The following is a 24,930-nucleotide window of genomic DNA, read 5'->3' as shown; positions in this document are numbered from 1 at the left end:
CAATTGTCTGTGAAACATGAGTTTGTCCAAGCAAAGTTGGTCTTTTCATCTTTAACTATTAAGTTCGTATTTATCCCCTGGTATGGTATGTTTTCTGCCGTTAGTTATGTATCTTTATCATTTATTACACGGCGTACTAAAAGGAAGTACTTCATTGTTCTGGGGAAACATGTTTTTTAAGTCCACATGATAATAAACACTTCAATCTAAATGAAAGAAAACTGGGCTGTGATGGTAACGAGGATTATAAATTAGTTCCGTTTTTCAAATATTTGCAGCGAATCCGTGTCAAGTCAAGATATAACCAAAAAGAGTTCATAAATATGAACCTCACGTGTTGCGTAAGTCGTGTTGGAGCAGCTCATAGTAGGCGAACCACACAGCATGTTTTGCTCTTTCGATGTACAGTAGTACTTCTCTTTTACCACTAGATGGCAGCTCATGACGGTATATCTAATGCGGGCATTGTGGCCGCTAGGTGGTAGCTCTGCACCAGGATTTCCTCCTCCCAGGTCGTCGAAACAACAAACCGAACTACGGAGCAAGCGGGGTGAGAGAACGTCCGAAACCGCCTCTGACCGCGACTTTTAAACTCTTTTTTTCACGATTGTATAGACATTCAGACGGAGGCTACATAAGAATCATTAAAGTTGATAATCTGCCGGGACTACATTTCACAACAAGGTAAGTTAGCTGTAAAATGGCGGAGAGCTATCTGGAAGTTAGTTGATTTGTATTTTGCTAGCCTGGCTAGCTGTGGATGAGCTCAGAGCGCGGAGCTCTGCCTCAACCAAGTCGCTTCGCTAGCTCGCGGTACATAGCTACTTCGGTTGTTAGCAAGCTAACGACCTGAATTTTTGGCACTTAACCACAAAATATAAAGTTCGTAGCCAAGAAAAACGTCATATCATTTCAGGCAGATAAGTTGCACTTTATATATTTGTAAACAAAGTGTTTGTTGCTTATGCAATACGGCACTGGAACTCCCGAGGCAAGATGGAGGACGCAAGGACGTGATGTTTTTTTTGGGTAACGTTAGCCGTAGCTGTTAGCATTGCTAACCAGTGGGAGTTATTCGCAGCTCGTTCATTGCAAATAAGATATTTAAACACAGCTTTACTTTCGAGTTACCACTTGATACGGCTGTGGTTATACACGCAGCAGAAAGCTATCGCGCCTGTAATCGCGAAGGGCTTGCGTTATTGTCAAGATGCCAATATTAGCATGCGTTGGTACAGTACGGCTTGCGTTGTTTTGTTATTATGGTCCCAATACGATAGCGTTAACAAATGCTGGCATGTTCTCGATTTTTAATGGCACTGGAACCGTAATGGCCTAGTGTTCTTCTTACCAGCCCACACACCGCTTTTTACTCTTAGGAGTGCAAGCATACTTTATCAATTTCAAACTAGCTGACGCCGTTGAAAAGACGCCAAATTCCTCGGTTGTTAGCTCGTGGCGTTAGCACTAGCAGCGCACCGGCGTCAATTTTGACAGGAGCCGACGGAGAGCGCAGCCGTGTCGGCGTCGAAGCAAAGGGCTGAGTCGGTATATTGTGGTATAGTTTACTTCAGTGTCTGCTTACTATTGGGCTGCATAATTTCTCGTTGTTAAAAATGAGCCTGTCTCGGTCTGTGGAAACGGGTTTATAAGTTACTCTGGTAGATTTGGCGCCACTTTTTCAGTCTACACCCTTTGAATGTCTCCTTCTTCCCGTGTAGTTTTCCTTCGCAACCTACATTATTGGCACCAAAACAGAAATTAACACTCCTAAATACCCTTTAAGTTGTACTTCATAAACCCTAATTACTTTTTATATACTTATAACGCTACATTAATCTCAGTCGATCGTATAAACATCGTTTGAACTTATTCGTTCATCATTTCATGTTCTTAAAAATGTGTGCTCGATAAGATCCTGATTTGGGATATGTGTGCAACCTTGTTCAGGATTTCAAGAAAAAGGGTCGCATGAATATGTTTAATCTTTGCTACATCAATAACTTCGAGGTTAATTAACAGCTTAAAATGAATGATTAATTTAAGAACGCCACACTTATAAGTCACCATCGCGTGCAGTTGTACGGGGCGACGACCTACTGCACCCAAAGGGGGTAAATAAGGGGTGGAGTTGTGGTTTTCCCTGCGAGACTTTTGCACGGATTGATGCTTTTACTACTCACTGAAAGAAACTCTGATATCTGCTTTTGGTGTGCACTTACCATGAAACCTAACGTGGGGTGTATTTCTGTACTCTCGTGCTGTATATATTTATATATACCCACTTAATTTACACATCACCACCATGCCAGAGTTTCTCTGTAGCCTGCAATATCTTGTTGATGTTGATACTGCATTTTGATTGGTCTAGATATATATGGGGCGGATAGGGCAGTGCCATATTTGGCCATTGAGGAAGACACTTCAATACTCTTGCATGACGTTGTCTGTAAATCAGGGGGAGCAGAGAAAGAGAGGGAGCCAATGGTTAGACAGCAGAGCGTGACAGCAGCATGGGTCCGCCCCCTGTTACCATGTGAAACCTTTTTTTTTTTCCTTCTAAACGCATCAAAGAAACATTTGCTCGCTACAGTGTGGGATTACTGTCCACATGTGTGGGGTAGATGTATGCTTTTGTATAATTTACCACCCTTGTGTGTTGAAATGCTGAGTAAGTGGGATGGTGCAGCACTCTAAATTACTGTTTATGTTTCAGGTCCCATGCAACTTCCTCTGAGTTAAATTTCCTGAAGATCTAAAGCCAGTCATAAGTGGAAGCTGTCCAGAAGATGTTACAGAAATGATAGCAGCACCAGAAATACCATCAGAGTATTCCTATACTCAGTAAGTGCCTCATATGAATTTCATTTCCAAGTTAAGTTTCCCTTAATAACCAATTCTGAAATACCTCATTCTCACATGTCTTCGTGTTTTTTTTTTTTAGCGACACAGACACCAGATTCTCTTCAGACACAGACTTCTCTGAGGATCCTGATGGAAGGATTGCAGGTTCAGCTAAGGGAAAGGTAAAGGAACTGTAAAAAAATGTCATTAGTTTAAACTAGAAATCCTGGGTTAATAACAGTTTTGTGTTTATTTCAATGTAGATGGTTGTTATGGTTTGTGATGGTCATCTGGTGTGTTTCAGGGTGGGAAGAAGGGGAAGAAAGCAGCAGGGGAGAAAGGCAAAGGTGGGAAGGGAGCGGGCCGTATAAATGGCCACCACCAGGAGAATGGCATGGAAAACATGATGCTGTTTGAGGTGGTGAAGCTCGGGAGGAGTGCAATGCAGGTATGAATGGCAGAATTTGATGTGATGTAATCATCCTGTAATAATCTGTTGTTTTGTGTGTCACAATGAAAAAGAGGAAGATCCCCACACACTAGATGAACTGTTGACCCTTACATTTGTCACCTTTTTCTTCTGCAGTCTGTTGTCGATGAGTGGATTGAGTCATACAAACACGACAGAGATGTTGCACTACTAGATCTCATCAACTTCTTTATCCAGTGCTCAGGATGTAAAGGTATGTGTATGTTTAAGATGTATCATATTTCATGTTTGGCATTGTCAAATCACTTAATTCCAAACTGTTTTATTTGTGGCGAGTTAATGTTGGATCCCTTTGAATGCTATAATAATGGCTACAGTCTGGTCTGGCTCATCTGTGTTTAGTAAATTGTCGTGTGTCTTGACCCGTCCTTCAGGTGTGGTCAGTGGAGAAATGTTTCGCAACATGCAGAACTCTGAGATCATCCGACGAATGACAGAGGAGTTTGATGAGGTAACTTCTTTTTCTTAAGTAAATCAGTCATCATATTAATCATTAACCACCCACATTTCTTTGTACTTTTAACAAGTAATTGAGATTAATAATGAAAAGCTTTGCAGAATTTTTCTGCATTTACAGGATATGTTTGACGATTGAATCCAAATGCCGTTGATACTAATGTTTTTCCCTCTGTGGCTCCTATAGGACAGTGGTGACTACCCTCTGACCATAGCAGGTCCCCAGTGGAAAAAATTCAAGTCAAGCTTTTGTGAATTCATTTCGGTGCTGGTGCGCCAGTGTCAATACAGTATCATCTATGATGAGTACATGATGGACACAGTCATCTCCCTTCTCACCGGTTTATCGGACTCCCAAGTCCGGGCCTTCAGACACACCTCTACACTGGCAGGTGAGTGCATGACTTTTACTTTTACGGAGTGGTTAGTGGGTTGAAAGAGTTGTGAAAATGAAATGATTCTTTGCGAGGACTTACCTTGTCTTAGTTGTTCATGTGTCAAAGCCCATGGTCAGTGTTTGGTAGCTTAAAAAACATATAATGTATCATAGTTAGATATGTGTAACAAATAAGGTACTTTTATTGGTACAGACTGAATTCTGTCTGTCATACCGAGTACCAACTCACATAAGATCAAATGGTACCTTGTTTCGATGCCTGAACGCATCCTTATGACTGTGAGGGAAGAGTCGTTGATTTTCCATGCTGGACATGAACACAGCATAGCAAGTTAATATATTGAGAAATAAATATGTTAAATTGAAGAACTAAGATTTTCTGACAGAACAAATAAATATTTCGTACCATACTCACACACAGAAGCAGCGAAAATTGGTACCATTGTGTACTGATACTGGTTGCTAGGGGATTGGTACTGTTTCGTTTTAAATGTGAAAGGTACCATCTCTAATAATGATTAAAAAACAAAAACAGAATGCAGTGACGTTAGAAATCATGTGCACCAATTACGCTGAAAGCTTGTGAAAAAGTAACAAGGGGTACAAGCTAATTTACTTCAAGTGGTGATGTGCAAAAAGTAGCTCCTTTGGGTGAAGCCTAAAGTAGTGTGCAGACCATACGACTAGAATCATCAGCACTATTCAGCACAAAACACCTGTAAATATGCATATGAGAGGTATGACAAGTCATTAATGAATGATCCTGATGTGTTATCTTTTTTTTTGTTGTTGATTTGGCTGTCTGCTATGCTAGCAGTCCCCAAACTTTTTCTCCACGGACCAGTTTAATGTCTGAAAATATTTTCAAGGACCGGCTCTTCTTCTGTCTCCTCACTGGCTCTTTTACCCAGCCTAAAGAAACTTTCCAAAGGTGTTTTTTTTTTTTTGCCCATTTTGCTAGCTTAGGGGGTTTGGCGTCAAGAATGAGTCATAGATGGATGTGACAGAGATAATATGGCCATTTTTCAAACTAAAACATCGTCCAGAATCAGATAATAGATCAAACTGGAATAATGTAAGTTGAGTATTTTTTATGTGTGTGTGGCCCAGTACCAGTTGACCCATGGACCGGCCTTCCAGAGCTGTTTTTGACTTACGTGCCAACTTTGTGCCTAAAATAGCCAAAATAGTCCCATATATACTTAGTGTATGAATTTCTTTAATCCTAAAGATAATTTACAACTTTTCTCCATCCAAGAACAATTTATTTTAATGAAAATTTAGAAAATATAAAAGTAAACATTTCTCTGGTCAAGACAGACTTAAAGCTTTTAAAATTTTATCAACTTGTGGTGCCACAGAGTCTGTAGCATTGTAGTGACCCCCCCCATAAGATGTCACATGTCCTTGAACCTATCGGGGAGAAACAAAGTTTTATTTCAGTTACTTTTTGATTTTTCCATTATTTTGGATTCCTTTTAAGTTCTCAATGTTACTTTTTGTGTTTTCTTGGCAGCAATGAAGCTGATGACAGCCCTGGTGAATGTAGCTCTTAACCTGAGCATCAACATGGACAACACCCAGCGCCAGTATGAGGCAGAGAGGAATAAAATGGTGGCCAAGAGAGCAAACGACAGGCTGGAGCTTCTCCTGCAGAAACGCAAAGAGGTAATTTTGGCTGAATAGCCATAGGTTATATATCTTTAAGACGCCTATTAACTCAGCATTGCAATGTACATATGTGTAAGAAGATTCACTTAGCTTGAATGAGGGATTATCAGCAGATTGTGTTTTGATGTAGATGATTTACATGGTGGTTTGTCTGGATTTGCAGCCAAATGTTGTTACCACTGGGATTTGTATTGCTTCCTCCTGTTCATGTTATTACCACTGTTACAAACAGATGGGGGAAATCTGGACAGTTGTCACAGACTGTAGGTTTTGGATTGTGTGCTGGACTTAATGTAGCAGTTTGACATGCAAAACACCACCTTTCATGTGAGTGTAGAGGAAGTTCATAGGCTGCTTTGATACTTGATGCCACTACCTAAAGTTTTCAACATTAATGGGCAAGCTTCCTCAGAGAAAGCCTGGGTATGTTCAGCCTGTTTTGTGACAGGCCTTCAGATTATTTACTGATAGCATTGATTGATGAATAAACAATGTAACATTTACAAACCTGGAAGTGAAATCCTCCTAAATGCCACGTGTTCCTGGTCTTTAAAACTTTGCACTGTCTGCAAGTAAAGGTAACCAGTCAAAGTGTTACATCAGGTAATCATGAATAATTTCAGCTTGTGACAATAAATCTGATCCATCAGGATACCTGCAACACCTGTAGATGCTAGACCTGCAGTGACTGAGTTATTACTCGGTGTTATTCAGCCAGCATTGACAGTTTATTAGGTTATGTAACAGCAGGTCCCACTGGGCATCCATCTGTTACTCCACTTTGCAGTCCCACCGCAGCATTATGGTGCAGTCGGTGCTCGCATGTCTTATATTAACTCATCCCATTCAACATTTAACTGTAACATTCAAGTCCCTTTAATATTTTTATGTTTTCTGCTTTTTATCAGCTCCAAGAAAATCAGGATGAGATTGAAAATATGATGAACGCAATATTCAAAGGAGTGTTTGTCCACAGATATCGGTAAAGTCTGACATTTTTGATGTTTTTATTCATCAAATTGGATTCTGTTATTTTGTGGTTATTCCTGCAGTGAAAAGCATGAAGTGTTATTAATGTTTCTACTGTTTCAACAGTGATTCAATAGCTGAAATCAGGGCAATCTGTATAGAAGAGATTGGAGTCTGGATGAAACTCTACAGCGATGCCTTCCTCAACGACAGCTATCTGAAGTATGTGGGATGGACAATGCACGATAAGGTGGGTCACATGAAGCTTTCTGTGGACTCTTCTTCTCTCAGGGTTGCAGTGGCATGCATGGAGTGTGACATTTACAACCCCTCTCCTTTCTTAATTTTGTAAGCATAACTTGATGTCTGTTATTGCTGTAACATGATTTTCAAATTAATCTGAAATCTAATCTGTCAGAAAAGGTGACATTACACCAAGCGGCAACCTCAGGTCTGAGAAAAAATGAGACAATAATGAAGTGCTAAAATCTGTTGTTTGGCCCCGGAAAGTAGCGAAAGTCACATACCCATCGAGCCAAAAAAAGCCATTTTCAAAGCAGAAATTAACCTATTTACAGCCTGGTTCAAAAAACACCTCCTGTCTGAGTTGCTAATTTTACTATCCGCACCCACTGTACGGTGGGTGAATTTTTTTCTAACTCGGCTGTTCAGAGGATATTAAGATCGCGAGCTCCCCCAATGAGAGGCACAGCTCAGGGTCACGTGACTGACAGGCACCCTTTGGCTGTAGGCTAAGCTCTTGCCACTACCAATATGGCCGCTATAGCCAATGTGCTTCATTTTCCATTTCAGAAACAGACGGGTGACGTTGGCGAGACTACGTCCATGTTTTATACAGTCTATGCATTACATACATATGTGTAGAGCTATTGATTAAATCATCAGTGACTGAATAAGGACCACATTAAATGAAGTTCTCACCTGATATGAAAACAAAGGTGAATGTCAGGGGAGTTTTTCTCACAGATATAAATTGGGCCTCTTTTTGGATGAAAAACAATCCTGTCAAATTTTTCCTCATGGATTAAAAAAGCACTTACTGTATGAATGGAGTGTTTAATGAATCATACCATTTACTAAATTTGAGACCTGGTTTCATTTGTGTTTTGAAACGACAGTTTTTCCTTTTTTTGTTTTTCAGCAAGGTGAAGTTCGTCTGAAGTGTCTGACAGCTCTGCAGGGTCTCTACTACAACAGAGAACTCAATGCAAGACTGGAACTCTTCACCAGCCGCTTTAAGGTCAGCACCACCTGCTGGACAATTTCAGCACAGCACCTTCAACTTCAGTGTTTGACTCTCTCATGCAACAGTCACCACTGGTCTGGTGTTATGTTGAAAAATATGTATTAAATAGTTATGGCAGAACTATTACTTTATAACAAACTTTCTCATTATAACATGTGATTCATTAAATTTCCTCATCCTCCCTATTTGTACAGGATCGTATCGTCTCCATGACCCTCGACAAAGAGTACGACGTCGCAGTACAAGCTATCAAACTACTCACTCTAGTCCTGAAGTAAGTTGATGTTCTGTTCTCAATACCATTTAATAATTGTGATCTGACGTCCAAATAAAGCTGCATATCAGTAAGATATGGTCTATTCATCGAGGACACACTTATCTACACGTTTGGGGAATTACATGTAGTCTGTGTGTTGCCTGCATCTGTTTTGAGACTAATGCTGATTGATTGTCTTGGTTTGTCTCTGCAGTAGTACAGATGAGGTTTTGACTCCAGAGGACTGTGAGAGTGTCTATCACTTGGTGTACTCAGCACACAGACCGGTTGCCATCGCAGCTGGAGAATTCCTCTACAAGAAGTAAGTTAAATAAAAGCTTATTTCTAATTCTGTTTAAGTAGTGTAAAGTCTTGTGTACCCATGAACAAACAAGTAGCTGAGGAGGTTTTGACAATTGGATGCATGAGCACTGAAAGAGTCGCTACACACCACCAGAAAACTTCATCCACATTGCAAGTGTTTTCCTCCTTACCTCACTGCAGTGAAGTACAGGTCGACTTCAGGTTTGCTTTGAGCGAGTACTAACACAACAGATATCTGACCTGTGCATTTTGTGTGATATTAATTTCATTAATGACACACTATTAAAATTTGTTATCAAAGACTGTTCAGCCAGAGGGAACCTGAAGAAGAAGGTGCCCCCAAGAGGAGAGGCAGACAAAGTCCCAATGCCAACCTCATCAAGACCACTGTCTTCTTTTTCCTGGAGAGTGAGGTAAGTAATCACTTTACCTTTTCTCTGACACATCTGTGTACAGTTACATTCTTTGAAGAATGTTTTGAGTAATTTAATTTTTTTTTCTGATTTCTCATCTCAGCTCCATGAGCATGCAGCGTACCTTGTGGACTCCCTCTGGGAATGTGGTCCGGAGCTACTGAAGGACTGGGAGTGTATGATCAGCTTGCTGCTAGATGACCCTTTACCAGGAGAAGAAGGTATGATCCTGATTTATTTACAGTGTTTGGTCACTGCAATGTTGATCAGTCCTCAGACGTGGAGTAGCTCGTGCTGAGTGTTTTGTGTCTTTCTGCAGCTCTCACAGACAGACAAGAGACGGCCCTGATTGAGATCATGCTGTGCACTGTACGCCAGGCTGCTGAATGCCACCCACCTGTTGGAAGAGGCACAGGAAAGAGGGTAAGAGTGGCTTACACATTCCATTGTGGAAATGTCAGCTTTTTTCTTTCACAAGAATCTAAATGTCCAGGGGTTTTTGTGATAACTGCTTTAATGAAAAATTAGCAGAAGTGTGAGATCAAGACAAGCTGAGCCCAAAGGTTTGCTATAAGTCCTTCTAGCAGCACCTGGAAAGTTAACGTCAACTTTAAATGCCATCATTTAGCTTTAAAAAGGTCATCAGTTTGCTGTTGTCTTAAGTGTTGAGAACACGATGGTCACAGATAAAAATAGTTTTGTCAGCATTTTTGAACTTTTGACATGCGGACAATGAAAAGAAATGTGCAGCAATGTTTTAGAAAATACATCTTCAAAATTTGTGATCAGCTGCAAAAATCTTAAAAATAAATAATATTCTGGTTATTATAACAGTTCAAGGTTGGTGTTTAGGTATTTTCAGCGTGGGCTGTTGTATTTGTAAAATCAAAAATTAAGAACTCAAATGAAACAGAGATTTCTATAACTGTAACTCCTTCCTGTGCTCATTGAATATGTATTTAAAAGCACTGTGCATCCTTTGCTCTTTGAGTAACTGGGTTCCTCAAGGTTTTTAAGTTGGTTTGATTGATATCAGATGGTAGGTTGTAAATCTGATAGATAAACTTTATAAAAAGTAAACAGTTCAATTCAGATTTTATGGCATGAAGGCTGAACCTTATGAGAACAAACTTCTTAATGGTGTTGTGTACGATCAGGTGATGACAGCAAAGGAAAAGAAGACTCAGCTGGATGACAGAACCAGAATGACAGAGCTGTTTGCTGTGGCTTTGCCCCCTCTACTGGCCAAGGTTTGAAATGTCATTTTATGTCCTCAACAAAAAGCATATTTAAAAAGCTGATTGTTGATGTGGACTCCTTAATAACACACAAATCACTGAACCACACCTTTGTTTTACAGTATGCCGTGGATGCAGAGAAGGTGACTAACTTGTTGCAACTGCCTCAGTTCTTTGACCTGGAAATATATACTACAGGGCGTCTGGAGAAGGTGAGAAACAGATTAGATTGAACCTGCTTAAATTGAATAAGTGTGGGTGAGCAAGACTTCATGATCCGACATTATTTTCCCTGATTATTTGTTTTGCTGATTTACTTCTTTGATACATGATTTGTCTCTCTGTCTGATCCAGCACCTGGAATCTCTGCTGCGTCAGATCAGGGAAATTGTGGAGAAGCACACAGACACTGAAGTCCTGGAAGCCTGCTCCAAGACTTACCATGCCCTCTGTAATGAGGAGTTCACAATCTTTAACAGAGTGGACATTGCTCGCTCCCAGCTGCTGGATGAGCTGGTGGACAAGTTCAACAGGCTACTAGAGGACTTTCTACAAGAGGTAAGGGGGCAGGATGCACACAACACAGACCCTACAGCAGTCTGAAACACCCGTTACTAGTCTCTTAGTCCTTTCACAGAGTGGCCTCTGCTTTTATGTGTTGTTCAGAAACTGGACCGTAGCTGGAAACTTATTTTTAATTTGTATGTAAATAGATGTGACTTCCAGACTGAAGAAGTTGTTTACATTCACACTGCGATAAAGCTGATCAGATACATTTAAATTGAAAATCTTAAATCTTGTCTTTGTATTTATTCCAGACAATTCTCTTATCACACAAAATGTCTTTTTCAGGGTGAAGATGCAGATGAAGATGATGCTTATCAGGTTTTGTCAACTCTGAAGAGGATCACAGCATTTCATAAGTATGAAATTCACACACTGGGATTTATTCATTCAAATGTGACTGTAGTAGTGTCTGACACTAACTTGGGCTCTTAAATCTGTTGCAGTGCTCATGACCTGTCGGGGTGGGACCTCTTCACCAGCAACTTCAAGCTTCTAAACACTGGCATAGAGAACGGAGACATGCCTGAGCAGGTTAACTAATAAACACATGCACACACACATACACACCAGTCAAAGTCTTCTGACTCAAGAAATTTCGAATACTTAGTAATGAATGTTAACTTTTAATCCTTCTTCTTATGAGCAGATAGTCATCCACTCTCTGCAGTGTACCCACTATGTGATCTTATGGCACCTGGCCAAATCATCTGAGGGCAGCTCCAGGAAGGTGAGGTCTCATCATCTCTGTTCTATAAAGCACTGTCTTGTTGTGAGCTTGATGTTAAAATTCTGCTTGCATTTTGAATCAGGACGACCTGGTGACCCTGAGGAAGCAGATGAGGGCATTCTGTATGATGTGCCAGCGCTACCTCACCAATGTCAACACAGCCGTCAAAGAGCAGGTGACACAGGCTTGATAACTAAAAAGCTTCATGTTTAGTACTGAAAGAATGTTATAAAAAGAGAGTGAGGGGGAGAGAAACAAGACAAAGTGTAAAAGTGACATCTTAAAATTCAAGGCAGTTGATGAAGCACTAAGCTTTTAAGATGTGGACAGGCTCCTCTTCTTCAGAGCTCTTCTGCTCCAAAGTGCAGATGTGAAGGGTTGTATGCTTTAACAAAAGCAGAGTAGTAGTGCAGAGCCTCTACTTTTTAAGGACTGGTATGCTGAAAGGGTTTTGATGAGACTGTATTAAAGCTGTCTGCCTCGTAGCTAATGGAAAAAAAAATCAGATTTCACTTTTTGTTAGGTGGTAACCAAATGTGAAAACAAGGTTTTTTATCAAAATTAATTCTGTGTTGCACCTTGAAAGTTAACTTTTTGACCCCCTTTCTTCCCTCCGTAGGCCTTCACCATCCTGTGTGATCTCCTGCTCATCTTTAGTCACCAGATGGTGTCCGGAGGCAGGGAGCACCTGGAGCCCCTTGTCTACTCCCCAGAGGACTCGCTGCAGTCTGAACTACTCTCCTTCATCCTCAATCATGTCTTCATAGACCAGGATGATGACACAAATAGCACAGGTACAAATGCAGATATGGATTTAGGGTCTGTTTTACTTTCTGCTCTGCTCCAGCGAGCAAAGAAAACACAAAAAGAAGATGTAACTCACTTCAGTCTTGATCTATTATCTCAGATGGGCAACAGGATGACGAGGCAGTAAAGATTGAAGCTCTGCACAAGAGAAGAAACCTCTTGGCTGCCTACTGTAAACTGATCATCTACTGCGTGGTAGAGATGAAGACTGGAGCTGACATCTTCAAACAGTACATGAGGGTAAGACGAGCTTCCCTCATTAAGAGTGAGACCACTCACCGAACATTTTAACTCAGAAGGAAAACAGTTACCACACTTTTATTTTATCACAGGGATCAAAATTAATGTCTGCATTATATTTTCCCCTTTTGACAGTATTACAATGATTATGGTGACATCATCAAGGAGACCATGAGTAAGACTCGGCAAATCGATAAAATTCAATGTGCCAAGACGCTCATCCTAAGTCTGCAGCAGGTCAGTGTGCGCTCTCTCAAAGATTAGATGGAGTAATCCGGTAGATGTCTCATTTTTTAATAGGTTGTTGACCTGTTGTTCCTCTTATCTCTTTCTGCTAGCTTTTCAATGAAATGCTGTCTGAGCTGGGTCACGGATTCGATCGCTCCTCCTCTGCGTTCTGTGGAATCAAAGAGTTGGCTCGCCGCTTTTCTCTAACCTTTGGCCTCGACCAAGTCAAGACAAGAGATGCCATTGCCATGCTTCACAAGTAAGTTTTCCCGCCGCTCCGGTCACATCGCACTGCTCGTCTTTCATTTTGGCCAGGCATGTGGGAACTGTCATGTTCGACAAATTACTCCTTTAAGGCCCTGGGTCCTCAGGAATTTCCTTAAGTTCCTGGATTTTAGAGAGGCTCAACTGAAACTTTGACACATTTCTTATTCCTATGTGCTAAATAATATAAACACATGAGGGATGCTTATGATGTGCTTCAGATTCAGTTTACTCAGCTCTTTGTCTTTGTAACAAAGAAAACTTGGTAGCTTTACCAAAATTAAGAAGAATGGCACCCTTAAACTCACGTTGTATCTTTTAGCTTACAGTGATCAGCTGCTCTGCAGAACTGTTCCTCTCTGAACATTTTAAGAGTTGACTTTTATGACAGACTAAAGCTGTGTTAAGTTATTGAAAAGTGGCACACCATCTTTCCCCATAACCAGATTTAAAACATGCTTTGTGAGATTAGTGTCCTTTGTTTTTTAACATATGTTCCTATTGTTTCCTAAAGTTTTCTTTTTATTGGTAGGTTTCAGAATTTGTGCTTTAACACAGCACAGTAACCCACTTCTCTTTCTCTGCTTGTGTTTTTCTTCCTCCCTGTCTTTCTGCATCTTGCAGGGACGGTATTGAGTTTGCATTTAAGGACCCGAGTCCCCAGGGAGAGGGAGGCCCTCCCCTCAACCTTGCATTCTTGGACATCCTCAGCGAGTTTTCCTCCAAGCTTATGAGACAAGACAAGAGGACTGTGTAAGTTTTTCCTGCTGAGCCGACAGGTGTGAGGCATCAGTGTCTCAGTGCAACAGGTGTTTGTGACAACTGGTGCAACTGGTGTTTCTGATGCGTGAGTGGTGGATGTGTGGCCTCTAGTTGGAATGTGCACCTGGTTTTGTGCGTAAAGTTTCTCCTCTGCATGCATTGATGTACGAGTTAATTCATCATTTCTTTGTGACCTCCTGCTTTCCGTAGTCACATGTACCTGGAGCGCTTCATGACGTTCCAGATGGCACTGCAGCGGGAGGACTGCTGGCTTCCCCTCATCTCCTACAGGAATTCCCTGCAGGCGGGTGGCGATGACGACACCATGTCTGTGATGAGCGGCTACTCCAGCAGAGGCTCCTCGATCCGCTCCAAGAAGACCAAGCCTCCTGCTGCTACAGCTGGAACTTCAGCAGCCAAGAGGAAGTTACCAGAAGGTAACAACACACAGAATCATTAATGAGAGGCTCACTATCTGTTGTTTCCTGGCTTGTTTTTTTCCCCAGGTGAGAAAAGTTGTGCTTGACTAAAGTTTTCTATGTAGTTCAGTCTGCAGCAGGCAGCTAAACCCCTCGTGAAAGTTTCAAACACTGTCAGCTCATCTCTCCTCAAAACCTTCTTTCACACAAACACTGAGCCCGAGGTCTTCATGGGAAAAACATACATCATATTCAGCCCTTTATGTTACAGCAGCAGAATTGGAGCCCAGATTAACCCAAATGTATCCATACCAGCCTGGATCAGCCAGGCAGGCCTTGATGTGTGAGTGAGGAGATTAAACAGCAGATGGTGAGAGGGTAACATGGCTCCATACAGCAGCGCAGCATCATTTATATCCGTGTTTATACATGATATATGTCGCAGTGTTTGGTGCAGACAGATCCTTGATTTAGTAGGCCTTTTAATCCTTGTACTTATTTTAGTTATGCTTTAAACTCCACCTTCTGTAAGGGAAGACCTCTGCAACACCATAACTGTGAAGTTATTTCTAACCAGTGCTCCTCCACAACCTCCCGACAAATCTGTAAGGTTTTTAAAACGAAGAGGCTTAAACAAGGTGTCCGCGAAGTCTTAAAAAGTATTAAAAGTTGATAAATCAATTTTGGGAAAATTAAGGCCTTTAAAAAGTATTAAAAAGTCTTAATTGTGGTTTTATGAGGTATGAAGTTTCATTGGTATTCAAGCTTTGACCCAAAAAATATCCATGAATATTTATTTTCCTCCTTGCAACTGTTCCCTGATTGGGACATTAAACGTTCAGCCGATAAAGTTCTAAAATAGAATAGAATAGAAAAGAGTAGAGTTACTTTATTGATCCCAACTGGAAAATTGTTGTGTTAACAGCAGAAATCGATGGAGTCAGTACTAAAATACAAAAATAGTTACAATAAAATACAACAATAAGGATTGTGAGCGATATAAACACCAGCTATAAATAATGTTATTTCTAGTTTCATAAAGAGAAATTAAATACAACATTAAAGCAAATCACACAATCTCCGGCACATCTCCTAAATTTGAAAAATAATTTAAATAATTTCTCATTTTCTTCAGCAAGTTGGCCTTGAATAACTGCGGTTTCTTGTTGTTGGAGTGTCAATAAACCTGCGTTTAGTTTCATTTGTTCTTTCAAGCTTTATTCCTCCTTAGCTTACATCATTTCTGTAAAAATGCAAACTACAACTGTTAAAAAGAGGGTGCCAACAACAACTCAAAGTTGCGATAAAGTCTTAAAACTTATTAAAGGTTTTTGAAAAAGTCTTAAAAAGGTATTGAAATCAACCTCAGGATTTTAGCATATACTTTGTTAAAAAAAACTTATCACAGAAGGAAAGGGTTTGAGAGGGCACTCAGTAACAGGCCTAAGTTTGGCTGCAGTTTTAAGTCTTAACATGGTTTAAAGTTGAAAGGACTGAAAGGGGAAATCTCATTACATATGAAAGCTCAATGTTTGGCTCTCAGTCCTGGTTAAATGAAAAAGAATGTGCACATTTGTTGCACGTTAGCCTAACACTGTGGCCCTGTCTTTGCAGAGGAGAGCAGCAGCAGTGAGGTGTGGCAGCAGAGCATGCAGACCCCAGTCATGTTGCCATCCCCCCACCTCACCTCCACTGCCATGCGAGACCCTAAGAGGGGTCGTGATGACAGTTTCATGGGGGTCTACCCCCTCCCTCACGACCAGCAGCAGCCTCACCAACACCCGCAGCACCATCAACAGACGCCTCAGCACCACCAGACACCCATGGATTACAAGTATGTATGCTGGACTGTTACATTCCTGAGGTGTACAGAGCGGTCAGTCAGAGTTTCTAACATAAGATACTAAGATCAGTACGTACAGGAGAGAATAAAAACACCACACCACTCTTTAATGTTGAAGCCCTTTATTGTTTTATACACCAGATGCTAACTAAACTGTGTTCTTAAATCTCCTAAATTTTAATAGATTTTGATTATTTCTTCAAATTTCAGTTTTATGTTTGGTAATTAGTGTTAAATACATTTCATTTAATACATCAGCACCGGGGTTTTCATCATCAAACTCACCGTTTGATTTAAATGAAGGGAATTTCCCCACATGTAGTCCCCAGAGGTTAGGATCAGCTTTAATCTTCCTCTGCTGCTAAACTGCTCCAACCTTTCAGAAAGACTTTGATAAGCGTTTTCTTTAGTTGTGATCTGTTATTCCTTCTCAATCTGATCCCTCCAACCACAAGAATTTATAGATATGTTTAGGCGCTCATCCAGGCCCATCACCAAGTTCAGTGGATCATGTTTTCTTTAAGAACAGCATGAGAAGACAGGAAAATGAGCCAGAATACATTAGGACAGGGTTCAATGTAATTTTCCATTTGTGTGCGATTAATTCTGAGGCGCAAACTGTAGCTAATAATCTTGTGCCAAGTGTTGAACATTCTGGGATGGGGACTAAGTAGGTGAAACATCCAGCATGACTCTTCACAGGCAGGTTGTTCAATATTGTTGCGAGTCCAGAAACTGTTAATTAATGCTCTGCGGTGTCTCTAGTTCCCAGGTGACGTGGATGCTAGCTCAGAGACAACAAGAAGAGGCACGCCAGCAGCAGGAAAGAGCCATGAACTACGCCAAGCTCAGGACCAATCTGCAGCATGCTATGTAAGAGAGAGAGAGAGACACACACACACACACACACACACACTCACACACTGGATGTTTCTGTGTTCACTTTACTGTTTTGTTGTTTTGCAGTCGTCGCGGCACTGGGCTGATGGAGGAGGATGAAGAGCCGATAGTGGAGGATGTGATGATGTCATCTGAGGGTCGTATGGATGATCTCAATGAGGGCATGGACTTCGACACCATGGACATTGATCTGGTAGGAATCACATTGATCTGAATGAATATGTCATTTATAAGACTCAGTTTTTAATCATCGTGATCATTTTGAGTTTCTCGGTGCAACAGCGTCTTCACGGTGCTTGTAATTTCCTCACACCACCAGTGTTCTGTTTGAGTATCAAAGTCTTTATTACTCACAGTAAAATGAGACTGTCTCAGGGGAAGCAGTTACCCAGCTAACAGGCTTTTTTACATTTCTTTTACACGCCTGGTAAAAAAAGGCTTTATTAGGGAACATTAGTTGCTGTTTGTGCTAATGCAACATCTGGTGTTTGGGCTGAAAGGCCAGATGCTACAGCTGCACACTCAAAGTGGTCGGATTATTTGTATGTCATACGACAAGAAACAGTTGCTCAAAATCTAATTAAACTCTGGAAAGCTCTAAATGAATACTTAACACCTTTTTTTGTCATCCTCAAACTCTGACGTCGTTGATACTCAAACCCTGTTAGATATGAACCAGCAATCCAAGAGATCCTGCTCACCTCACTGGGTCTGAACTACCTTACTAATGATGGTGCAAATCCGTCTCCGAAAGAACAATCGTTTGCATTTATTTTGCCTTCATCTAACTGGGTGAAGTACGGCAACGACTCAAAGTTTCAGATGCAAAACAGTCAGAATATTTTATGCAATCTGCTTTTTGCTCAAACGTTTTTTCAATTTACATCCTGCTTTCTTAGCTTAAATCCATTCATTAAGTCGGTTTTCGTCAATGTCAGCTAAAGAAGCAGCCTGCCACAGCATCTACCCAGAAATACTGCCATCTTTCTTTGTTTTGTTTTCTTTGATTGTCTTGATAGTTTCTGTAGTTCTGGCCCCAGAGGCACTTTGTTTGTTCCCTTGGTCTTATTTTTTTTACTTAACAAATTGAATCAACTTTTTATGACTAAGACCAGCATGTATCATGATTTAATTACACTTTGGCGGCTGTCTGGCATGCATGAGCTCTGCCTGCTTGAAGAAGAGAGCCAGTTATTTGTTAAACATGCAACAGCCTCTAACAAGCAGCTTGTAAGCATTATTTGTATTAACTTCAAACTACAGAAAACATAAGAGGATCATCAAAGAGTTGATGGCAATGTGGAGGAAAACGTCTGGATTTTTGGTTTTTAAAAAACCTGATTAAAGATGTGTTGTTGACAGCGCCATGCAACTGTTGGTACAACGTCAGGCAACATGACTAATTTATTATTACATTTAGGCCAACACCAAAGAACCAAGAATCCCGAGTGAAAGCCAGAACTAAGTTTTATCAAAGACAAATGTCTATTTTGGATTCATGCTCATGTGCTGCACTTTATGAAAAAGGCTTCACATGTCATGTCGAATGAACCAGGAAACTGAACAACTGGCCTAGTTTCTCGACATTTATTCCCTGGAATTTGGATATTTTTCTTTCCAAATTGAGCTGCAGAAGTTAAAGGCTACAAATAAAATCAAGAGTGTATCTTTCTTCCTTTATATGAAAGAGTACATCTTTGAAGTTCACAGTCTCCCACATTTGTCCCATTTTCCCTCGTTGTCATCAATGCTCGTGAACCTGATCCTCACATACTGTGTGTTTTTTTTATTTCAGCCACCCTCTAAGAATCGCCGGGAGAGGTCTGAACTCAAGCCAGACTACTTTGACCCTGCTTCTATCATGGATGAATCGGTAAGGAGCTGACTACACTCTGTCTCTTACATTAGTTTCATGTGCGCGTGTAGTGACACAAACAGATACCAGCGTTCTTGTGGAGACTGCAGGTGTGTTTGTGGAAGGGCCAGCTGGAGAAGCCTGAGAGGCACGGCGAGTGCCGACACAACTTGTGATTTCCTCAGAGCAAACCTAGTAGCACTAAAATTAGTGTAACTCCATGGATGTAAATCAAGACCAGGTGGCTTGTGATCAACCACACAGCATGGACCACGAGCAAATGTGTTGTACTTGGGGCACTCAGCGAGGTCTAAAACATTCAGGCAGCTTCAGCTGACCAGCCGGCACAGGCTCCGGCCAAAAGCAACACGTCTTTTTATGATTGGAAAAGCACTTTCTGCTGTTGTAGGCTCGACTACGAGAATATATTTTCTTGTTTCAACATGACACAGCTCTAACCCTGGAGATTTGTTCCTACACAGAGCTTTGGATTCACGGTTCCTCAGACACCACCTCAGAATAGATCACAGAAAAAATGCGAGGGTGTTTTGTGTCAGCTTTAAATAATTTCATTGTCACAAAAAATATTCCCCCAGAAAACAGTTTATTCTTCAAACACTCTGCGTCTTGTTCCATTAGACTCGTTCCAAAAAAAGAAACAAGATTCAGAACACTTCACTGTTCAGGTTTTACCTCTTGACTCGGCTCACTGCACTCATGCTCTGAACAAATCTGCCTCAGATCCTTTTCCACTCTGAGACACTGCGTTAACACTGATGTGTATGTGAAAGAGTTTTTATTTAAAGTGGGGGACAGATTGTTGAATGCACCAGTGCAGTGTGATCAGTGAAGAGGTTGTTAAAGCCAGCACTAAGCAAGCACCTAGGTGTTATCCCAGGTGCTCTGGAGTCTGGTTCAGAACAGTTCAGCTAGGCCTGTCACGATAACAAATTTTTCTAGACGTTAATTTTCCAAAATATTATTGCCGATAAACGACATTATTGTCAATATTATTTTGATTTTTTTCCATTTTTTTCATTGATGTATGACGATTAGGATAATAAAGTGAGCACACCATATCAAAAGCAAGAAACTTTAATTTCTTAAGAGTATTTAACTGTAATTAAAAGTTCAGGATCTTTTAAATAAAATAAATTAAACAAAAAATATAATAAATTTAACAAACAAGAAAGAGAAAAAAAATACAATGAAAATGAAATGGACTCTCTTTTAGGAAAAAATACATGTCAATGAAAATAATTAATACTAATCAAAAACAATAAAACATAGATCCTGTCTCTAAAGAAAAAACGAAACTCCCCCCCCCCCAAAACACAACAATAAAAACTATAGCCTAAATAAAAGGGAGTTTATACAGTTCCTGAACTGTTTGTAACATGTACTTTTTCCCAGTCAATCCGTACTGTCTGTCACACATTTTTAACATTTCTGGCTTTCAACCGTATTGAAGGGCTGCATTTCTTTAGCAATGCAGCTGTCTTTGAGCGCCCACCATTTGGCGCTTTTATTTCTATTTACTTTGCTGACCAAAAGCCTCAGTGAGAGCTGATTGTCAAAGAACAAGGTTCCGCTGCACCTCCCCTTGTTCTTCTTCGTCGCCACTATTTTCAAACAAATGCGACATATCGGCTCGTTGGTGTTCATGGGATCACACTTTGTGCATTCTGATAAAAAACATAATATTCCCACACAAGGACTGTGGCAGGCGGCTTAAGAACCGTATCTTTCGTGCCATCACTCATATTAGCATTTTTCCTCCTTACCCCTCAGGACGCTCGCTTCAGCTCTCTCTGTGTGCAGTCCCGTCTTCACCCCAAAGATCGCATTTTTGACAGATGCTCACTCCGCTATGAATCCACTACAGAACCTATGCACCCCGATGTTAGGAAAGATAGACGTAGTGAGCCATCTTCTCATTCAGCCTCTTTGGTCGAAAGAGAGGAGGAAAACAAACATGCATGCACGTGGCAGTTTATGGAGGCTGGCAAACTCACCGAAGACATTTTTATTTATCGTTTGGTTAATCAATTTATTGATTATCGTGACAGGCCTAAGTTCAGCATTGTAAACTCGGGTCTACAGGGAGGCTTGACTTAAGCGCCAGCCTGCATGTAAACCAATCAGTGTGTTCGAAATCTAGGGAATAAAAGGCGTGTCTCTTTTCTTTCACACGTTTTGCACATATCGTGAAACTATCCTGAAAAATGGATCAGCTGATGCTGTTCTGGATATGTTTTTGCTATTTTTATGTCACGAAATAGAAAAAGATAGCAGAGCAGCACTTCCTTAATGCTTTTCAAAGTCAAAACCTGGTCTGTTCGCTCCGTAGAGACACTCTCCATGTTTTCACTCTGTGCTTTTATTTTGAAGTTCTGTTCTCACAGATTGGTTGGCAAAGGCTTAATTAAATGAGGTGGATATTAAATTATTATTTCTCCGGTGCTCATTATTGTTGCGGGCACATGTTTGGATCATCAACAGGACCGCAAAGTGTTTACTGTCAGTGTTAGTGGCTCACGTGGAGTAGCCTTTTGAAAATCACACACAGCTGAGGATGATGGGGTTTTATTAAATTAGAGTTCAGAGTCACAAGGCTGGTGATGCAGATTAAAGCCAACATCAAACACTATCAGAAATTATTGATACGTCTGAATTAGTCCACTGCAGTCAGTCAATTTATATGTTTGTAAGAATAAGAGGAGGATCTGATTTGAAAGTAGATGAACAAAATAAAACCACTGCATTTGTCTGGTATAATTTCCTTTGTTTTTTACATCACAGGTCGTATTACAGAAACAAAAAATATCAGCTATAAATTTATGCTCTACATGAAGATTTTTTGACATAAGCATGTAAATATTGGCACACCAAACATTCAAAACGTATTTCTGAATCTTCTCTTGTCTTCTTCTATCCCCAGGTCCTTGGAGTGTCCATGTTTTAAGCTAATATCCAGATGATTTTGACGCTGGGATAACAGAAGAGGCGCTTTGTATTTAAAGAGAATTTTAGATGCGAAAACAGAAGTGTTTTCTGTAAGAAAAAAAAACAAAACAAAAAAAATTCTGGCTTGTACTCCACGTGGACCAACGACAACTCACACTCAGTGTTGCTTGCTCAGAGAGGACTTTGTTTCAAATATTTACTTTTATAATCTTGGGTAAGCTCTTCCTGTTCAGAAATAGTGTAACAGGCCACTTCCAAACCTATTAGAGATGAGACGTGTCTGAAGAAAAATCCATAATAGCTTTTTTTTTTTCTCCTTTCCTTATTTTTTAAACGGGGATGAATTGGTGTGTTTAACTTAAGAACCTTTTTTGTTCATGTCTAACCCTTTTTACAATTGTAGTAAGTTACCAGGTGTGAAGTAGTAATTTATAAACAGACTGTAGTAGCTTGCTTGTACTGTGTTAGCCAAGTGGATGGAGGTCTTTATGTTTCTGTGCTCCTTTTTTTTCTCCCTCTATCTCATAAGTTTCTTTTCCCTGTTGTTGGACCGACTTTAAGGTCCTGGAAACCACTGGTGGTTAAGATGGCGAGATGTCACGTAGAATCAGTCATGATCCCTTTATGCTGTGAAGATATCCAGAGTCCACTGAATGCTCCACGCTGTTTAAGCAGTAAGTCCCAAAGCTTCCCCAAAAATTTGGACTCCTCCTTAACCACCATGATAGTTGAGAAATGTGCCCCCCTCCCTCCCTCCCCATCCCCTCTCCTTCAGTAAAGCAGAGCAGATTTTTACCCCAGTGAAGCCACTGTGTGGGCTCTGGCAGAAAGCGGCTTGGATAAAATTACACATCTTTTTTCTCTCAAAATCCAGCAGCATAATGTTAAAATGGGTATCTCTACATTTTAAATAAAAGTTATATATGAATCGGTGCTGATTTTATATCTGTGCTTTTGTTTTCTTATTTTCAACTTTTCAACCTTCAGTCACAAAGTTTGAGAAATGTGTAAGTAAAACAAAAAAAAAATGAAAGCATGTAAAGTCATGCATCAAGGAAGATTTTTAAATTTGTATTTTTATGTTCTTTTTTTTTTCTTTTTGTCTTGATAATGTCTTCGGGTTTCTACCTTTTTTCCTACATGTAAATTAGTTTGGATAAAACTAATGAAAAGACTTGTGAAATTCAGCTTTAAGGTTTTCTCAACAGAAAAAGTCCTGTCACAAAACACTTAAAGATTTCAAATGTTAAAACGCAAAAGGTAGTCGTTCAGACAATACTGAAGATGAGTTATTCAGCAGCGCTGTGGCAGCTAGACAAAGCTTAGATTTTGACATATATTTGTCACACACAAGTTTTAATGAAATGTTTTGTCTACTGAGGTCATTATTTTGTAGTCATTCCATGCTTAAGCCTTAAACATGCTTGTGAAAGTCACCTTCTCTCACAGTAATCTTCCATGTCAGAGGATCAGTCATGTTTAAAGGTGGATAATTGGCTTCTTTAGAACATGAAACATGAGGTGGTCAGATGTAATGTGATAAAGTAGATGAACAGCCTATATGTGTTTTGCCTAATTATTTTATGTAAGTAAAAGAAAATTCTTTTAAGGAAAAAGTACTGTTTATTGTTTGTTACTTACCACTACATTGGTATAAATTCTTATTAGATCATGTGTATATATACAAAATTTAATTTCCTTTCCTTCCTTTTGGCCATTTCTGTGTTTTTTTTTTTCTGCACTCTTGCCTACACTCTAAGTTGTTGTCTATTATCCCATCCTCTTTCAGTCACTCTGTTTTCTGATTTGTACTTGTCTGGAGACAGTAACTTTTGAATAAAAATCAACACATTTCATCTGTGGTATTTTTTACTTTTAGCCACACTGAGCTCACTACAGCTGATACAGAGATTCATCAGATAAGACTGACTTTAAATGTTGATTTGATTGACTTTAGCTAGTCACCCTACTGACTCAAGGGGGCAGTGTAGTCCAAGGCAAACATGCACTCACCCCTTGAAGGCAGAGCTAGATCTGTACATGGTGCCACCCTCCAGCTGAAAAGTCTATGAATATGTATTCTCAGGCCCTCCACGGCTCCAGTGCACACATCTGTCTGTATGTGACAGCTCTTACATTTGTGCTGACTATCAAAAGAGCCCATTATGGCAAGAGTAATGTCTTGTTCTGCGGAAACAAAGCGTGCCACAGTTGCTGTAATGATAAAAGTGAGGACATGAGGTATCAGAAGAAAGGATGAAAGCATCACAGAGTTCTGTGTTAAGTGCATGATTAATAAAGTGGAGCTCAGATCAGCGCGGCTGTATTAGAAGAGGACGTTACAGAGAGCTTCCCTTCATGTCCAGTCTGAGGTACATGAAGAGGCTCATCTATCACTGCGTCAGTCTGCCTGTCACATGTCGGCTGTCAGAATAATGTGCAGAAAAGCACTTACCTCGGCAGCCTTGGTTCATTGTCTCCTGAGCTGTCAGCCCTTTTCTGTTGCGCACTGTTCGAGGTGTTCATGCAGAAAAAGACCAGAGAGAACATTTAGATTAGTGTAAAGCTGATGCCAAAGCAGCTTTATGAAGGCTGGAGGAGTGTTTCATGTCCACTTCTTCTGCATTATTTTCCTCCTCTTGTCCCCCTTATGACTGGTTCCCATAGCAGTGCATCTGCATGGGCTTAGCTGGGTTAAGATGCGAGGCAGGGGTCAGGGCTGCAGAGTTTAAATCAGAGTCACAAGCCTCTACAGGGCTTCAAGCTTGTATTTACCTCTGATAACCCGCAGCTCCTATCAGTTTAGCTGGTGTTGAGACCTCAAAGAGGGTCAAGGAGGACTGGGAATCATGATTCACACATGCATGTGCTGACTTCACTTTGGAAACTTGTCCAACAGGATCTTAAAAAGAAAATCAGGGCAGTTTAAAAACACCTCAGATCTATATTTAAAGCAGGCACACTTTCATGATATTGATTAGAGCTCTTAGAAGAGCTCTTGTACATGAATGTCAAGACTTATCCAG

The 24,930-nt window shown here is 40.4% G+C and overlaps 1 protein-coding gene across 3 annotated transcripts; it reads left to right on the top strand.

The window, feature by feature from the left end:
• The first annotated feature begins 472 nt into the window (after positions 1-472).
• stag2b (STAG2 cohesin complex component b) lies at positions 473-23,746 on the top strand. 3 transcript variants are annotated; one of them, XM_074673778.1, is made up of 34 exons: positions 473-550; positions 2,717-2,844; positions 2,945-3,026; positions 3,149-3,292; positions 3,431-3,527; positions 3,709-3,785; positions 3,978-4,182; positions 5,704-5,855; positions 6,767-6,840; positions 6,954-7,077; positions 7,990-8,088; positions 8,289-8,368; positions 8,565-8,672; positions 8,976-9,087; positions 9,191-9,308; positions 9,407-9,510; positions 10,245-10,337; positions 10,448-10,537; positions 10,680-10,883; positions 11,178-11,248; positions 11,336-11,423; positions 11,539-11,619; positions 11,702-11,794; positions 12,239-12,413; positions 12,527-12,666; positions 12,802-12,903; positions 13,005-13,153; positions 13,783-13,911; positions 14,131-14,357; positions 15,954-16,173; positions 16,948-17,055; positions 17,149-17,275; positions 18,878-18,955; positions 21,879-23,746. In XM_074673778.1, the coding sequence occupies exons 2-34, from the start codon at positions 2,801-2,803 to the stop codon at positions 21,900-21,902; spliced, it is 3,819 nt and encodes a 1,272-aa protein (XP_074529879.1). In that variant the 5' UTR covers positions 473-550; positions 2,717-2,800; the 3' UTR covers positions 21,903-23,746. The 3 variants fall into 3 exon arrangements, with proteins under 3 accessions (XP_074529879.1, XP_074529878.1, XP_074529880.1); XM_074673777.1 differs by having other exon boundaries at positions 476-684; XM_074673779.1 differs by lacking the exon at positions 473-550 and adding an exon at positions 793-1,029.
• Positions 23,747-24,930: the final 1,184 nt, after the last annotated feature.

The sequence above is a fragment of the Halichoeres trimaculatus genome, unplaced genomic scaffold (genome assembly GCF_033239565.1).
Source record: "Halichoeres trimaculatus isolate MK-OKI-2021-1 unplaced genomic scaffold, fHalTri1.1 fHalTri1_scaffold_7, whole genome shotgun sequence".
Lineage (NCBI taxonomy): Eukaryota > Metazoa > Chordata > Actinopteri > Labriformes > Labridae > Halichoeres > Halichoeres trimaculatus.
The sequence above is the reverse complement of the archived record's forward strand: the minus strand, read 5'-3'. Positions and strand labels throughout refer to the sequence as shown.

Excerpts from the sequence above, each read along its gene's own strand:
- stag2b (XM_074673778.1), top strand. The coding sequence starts at position 2,801 with ATGATAGCAGCACCAGAAATACCATCAGAGTATTCCTATACTCA. Across the intron at positions 8,369-8,564 it reads CTACTCACTCTAGTCCTGAA|TAGTACAGATGAGGTTTTGA; the intron begins GTAAGTTGATGT and ends TTGTCTCTGCAG. Across the intron at positions 10,338-10,447 it reads TGCCCCCTCTACTGGCCAAG|TATGCCGTGGATGCAGAGAA; the intron begins GTTTGAAATGTC and ends TTTGTTTTACAG.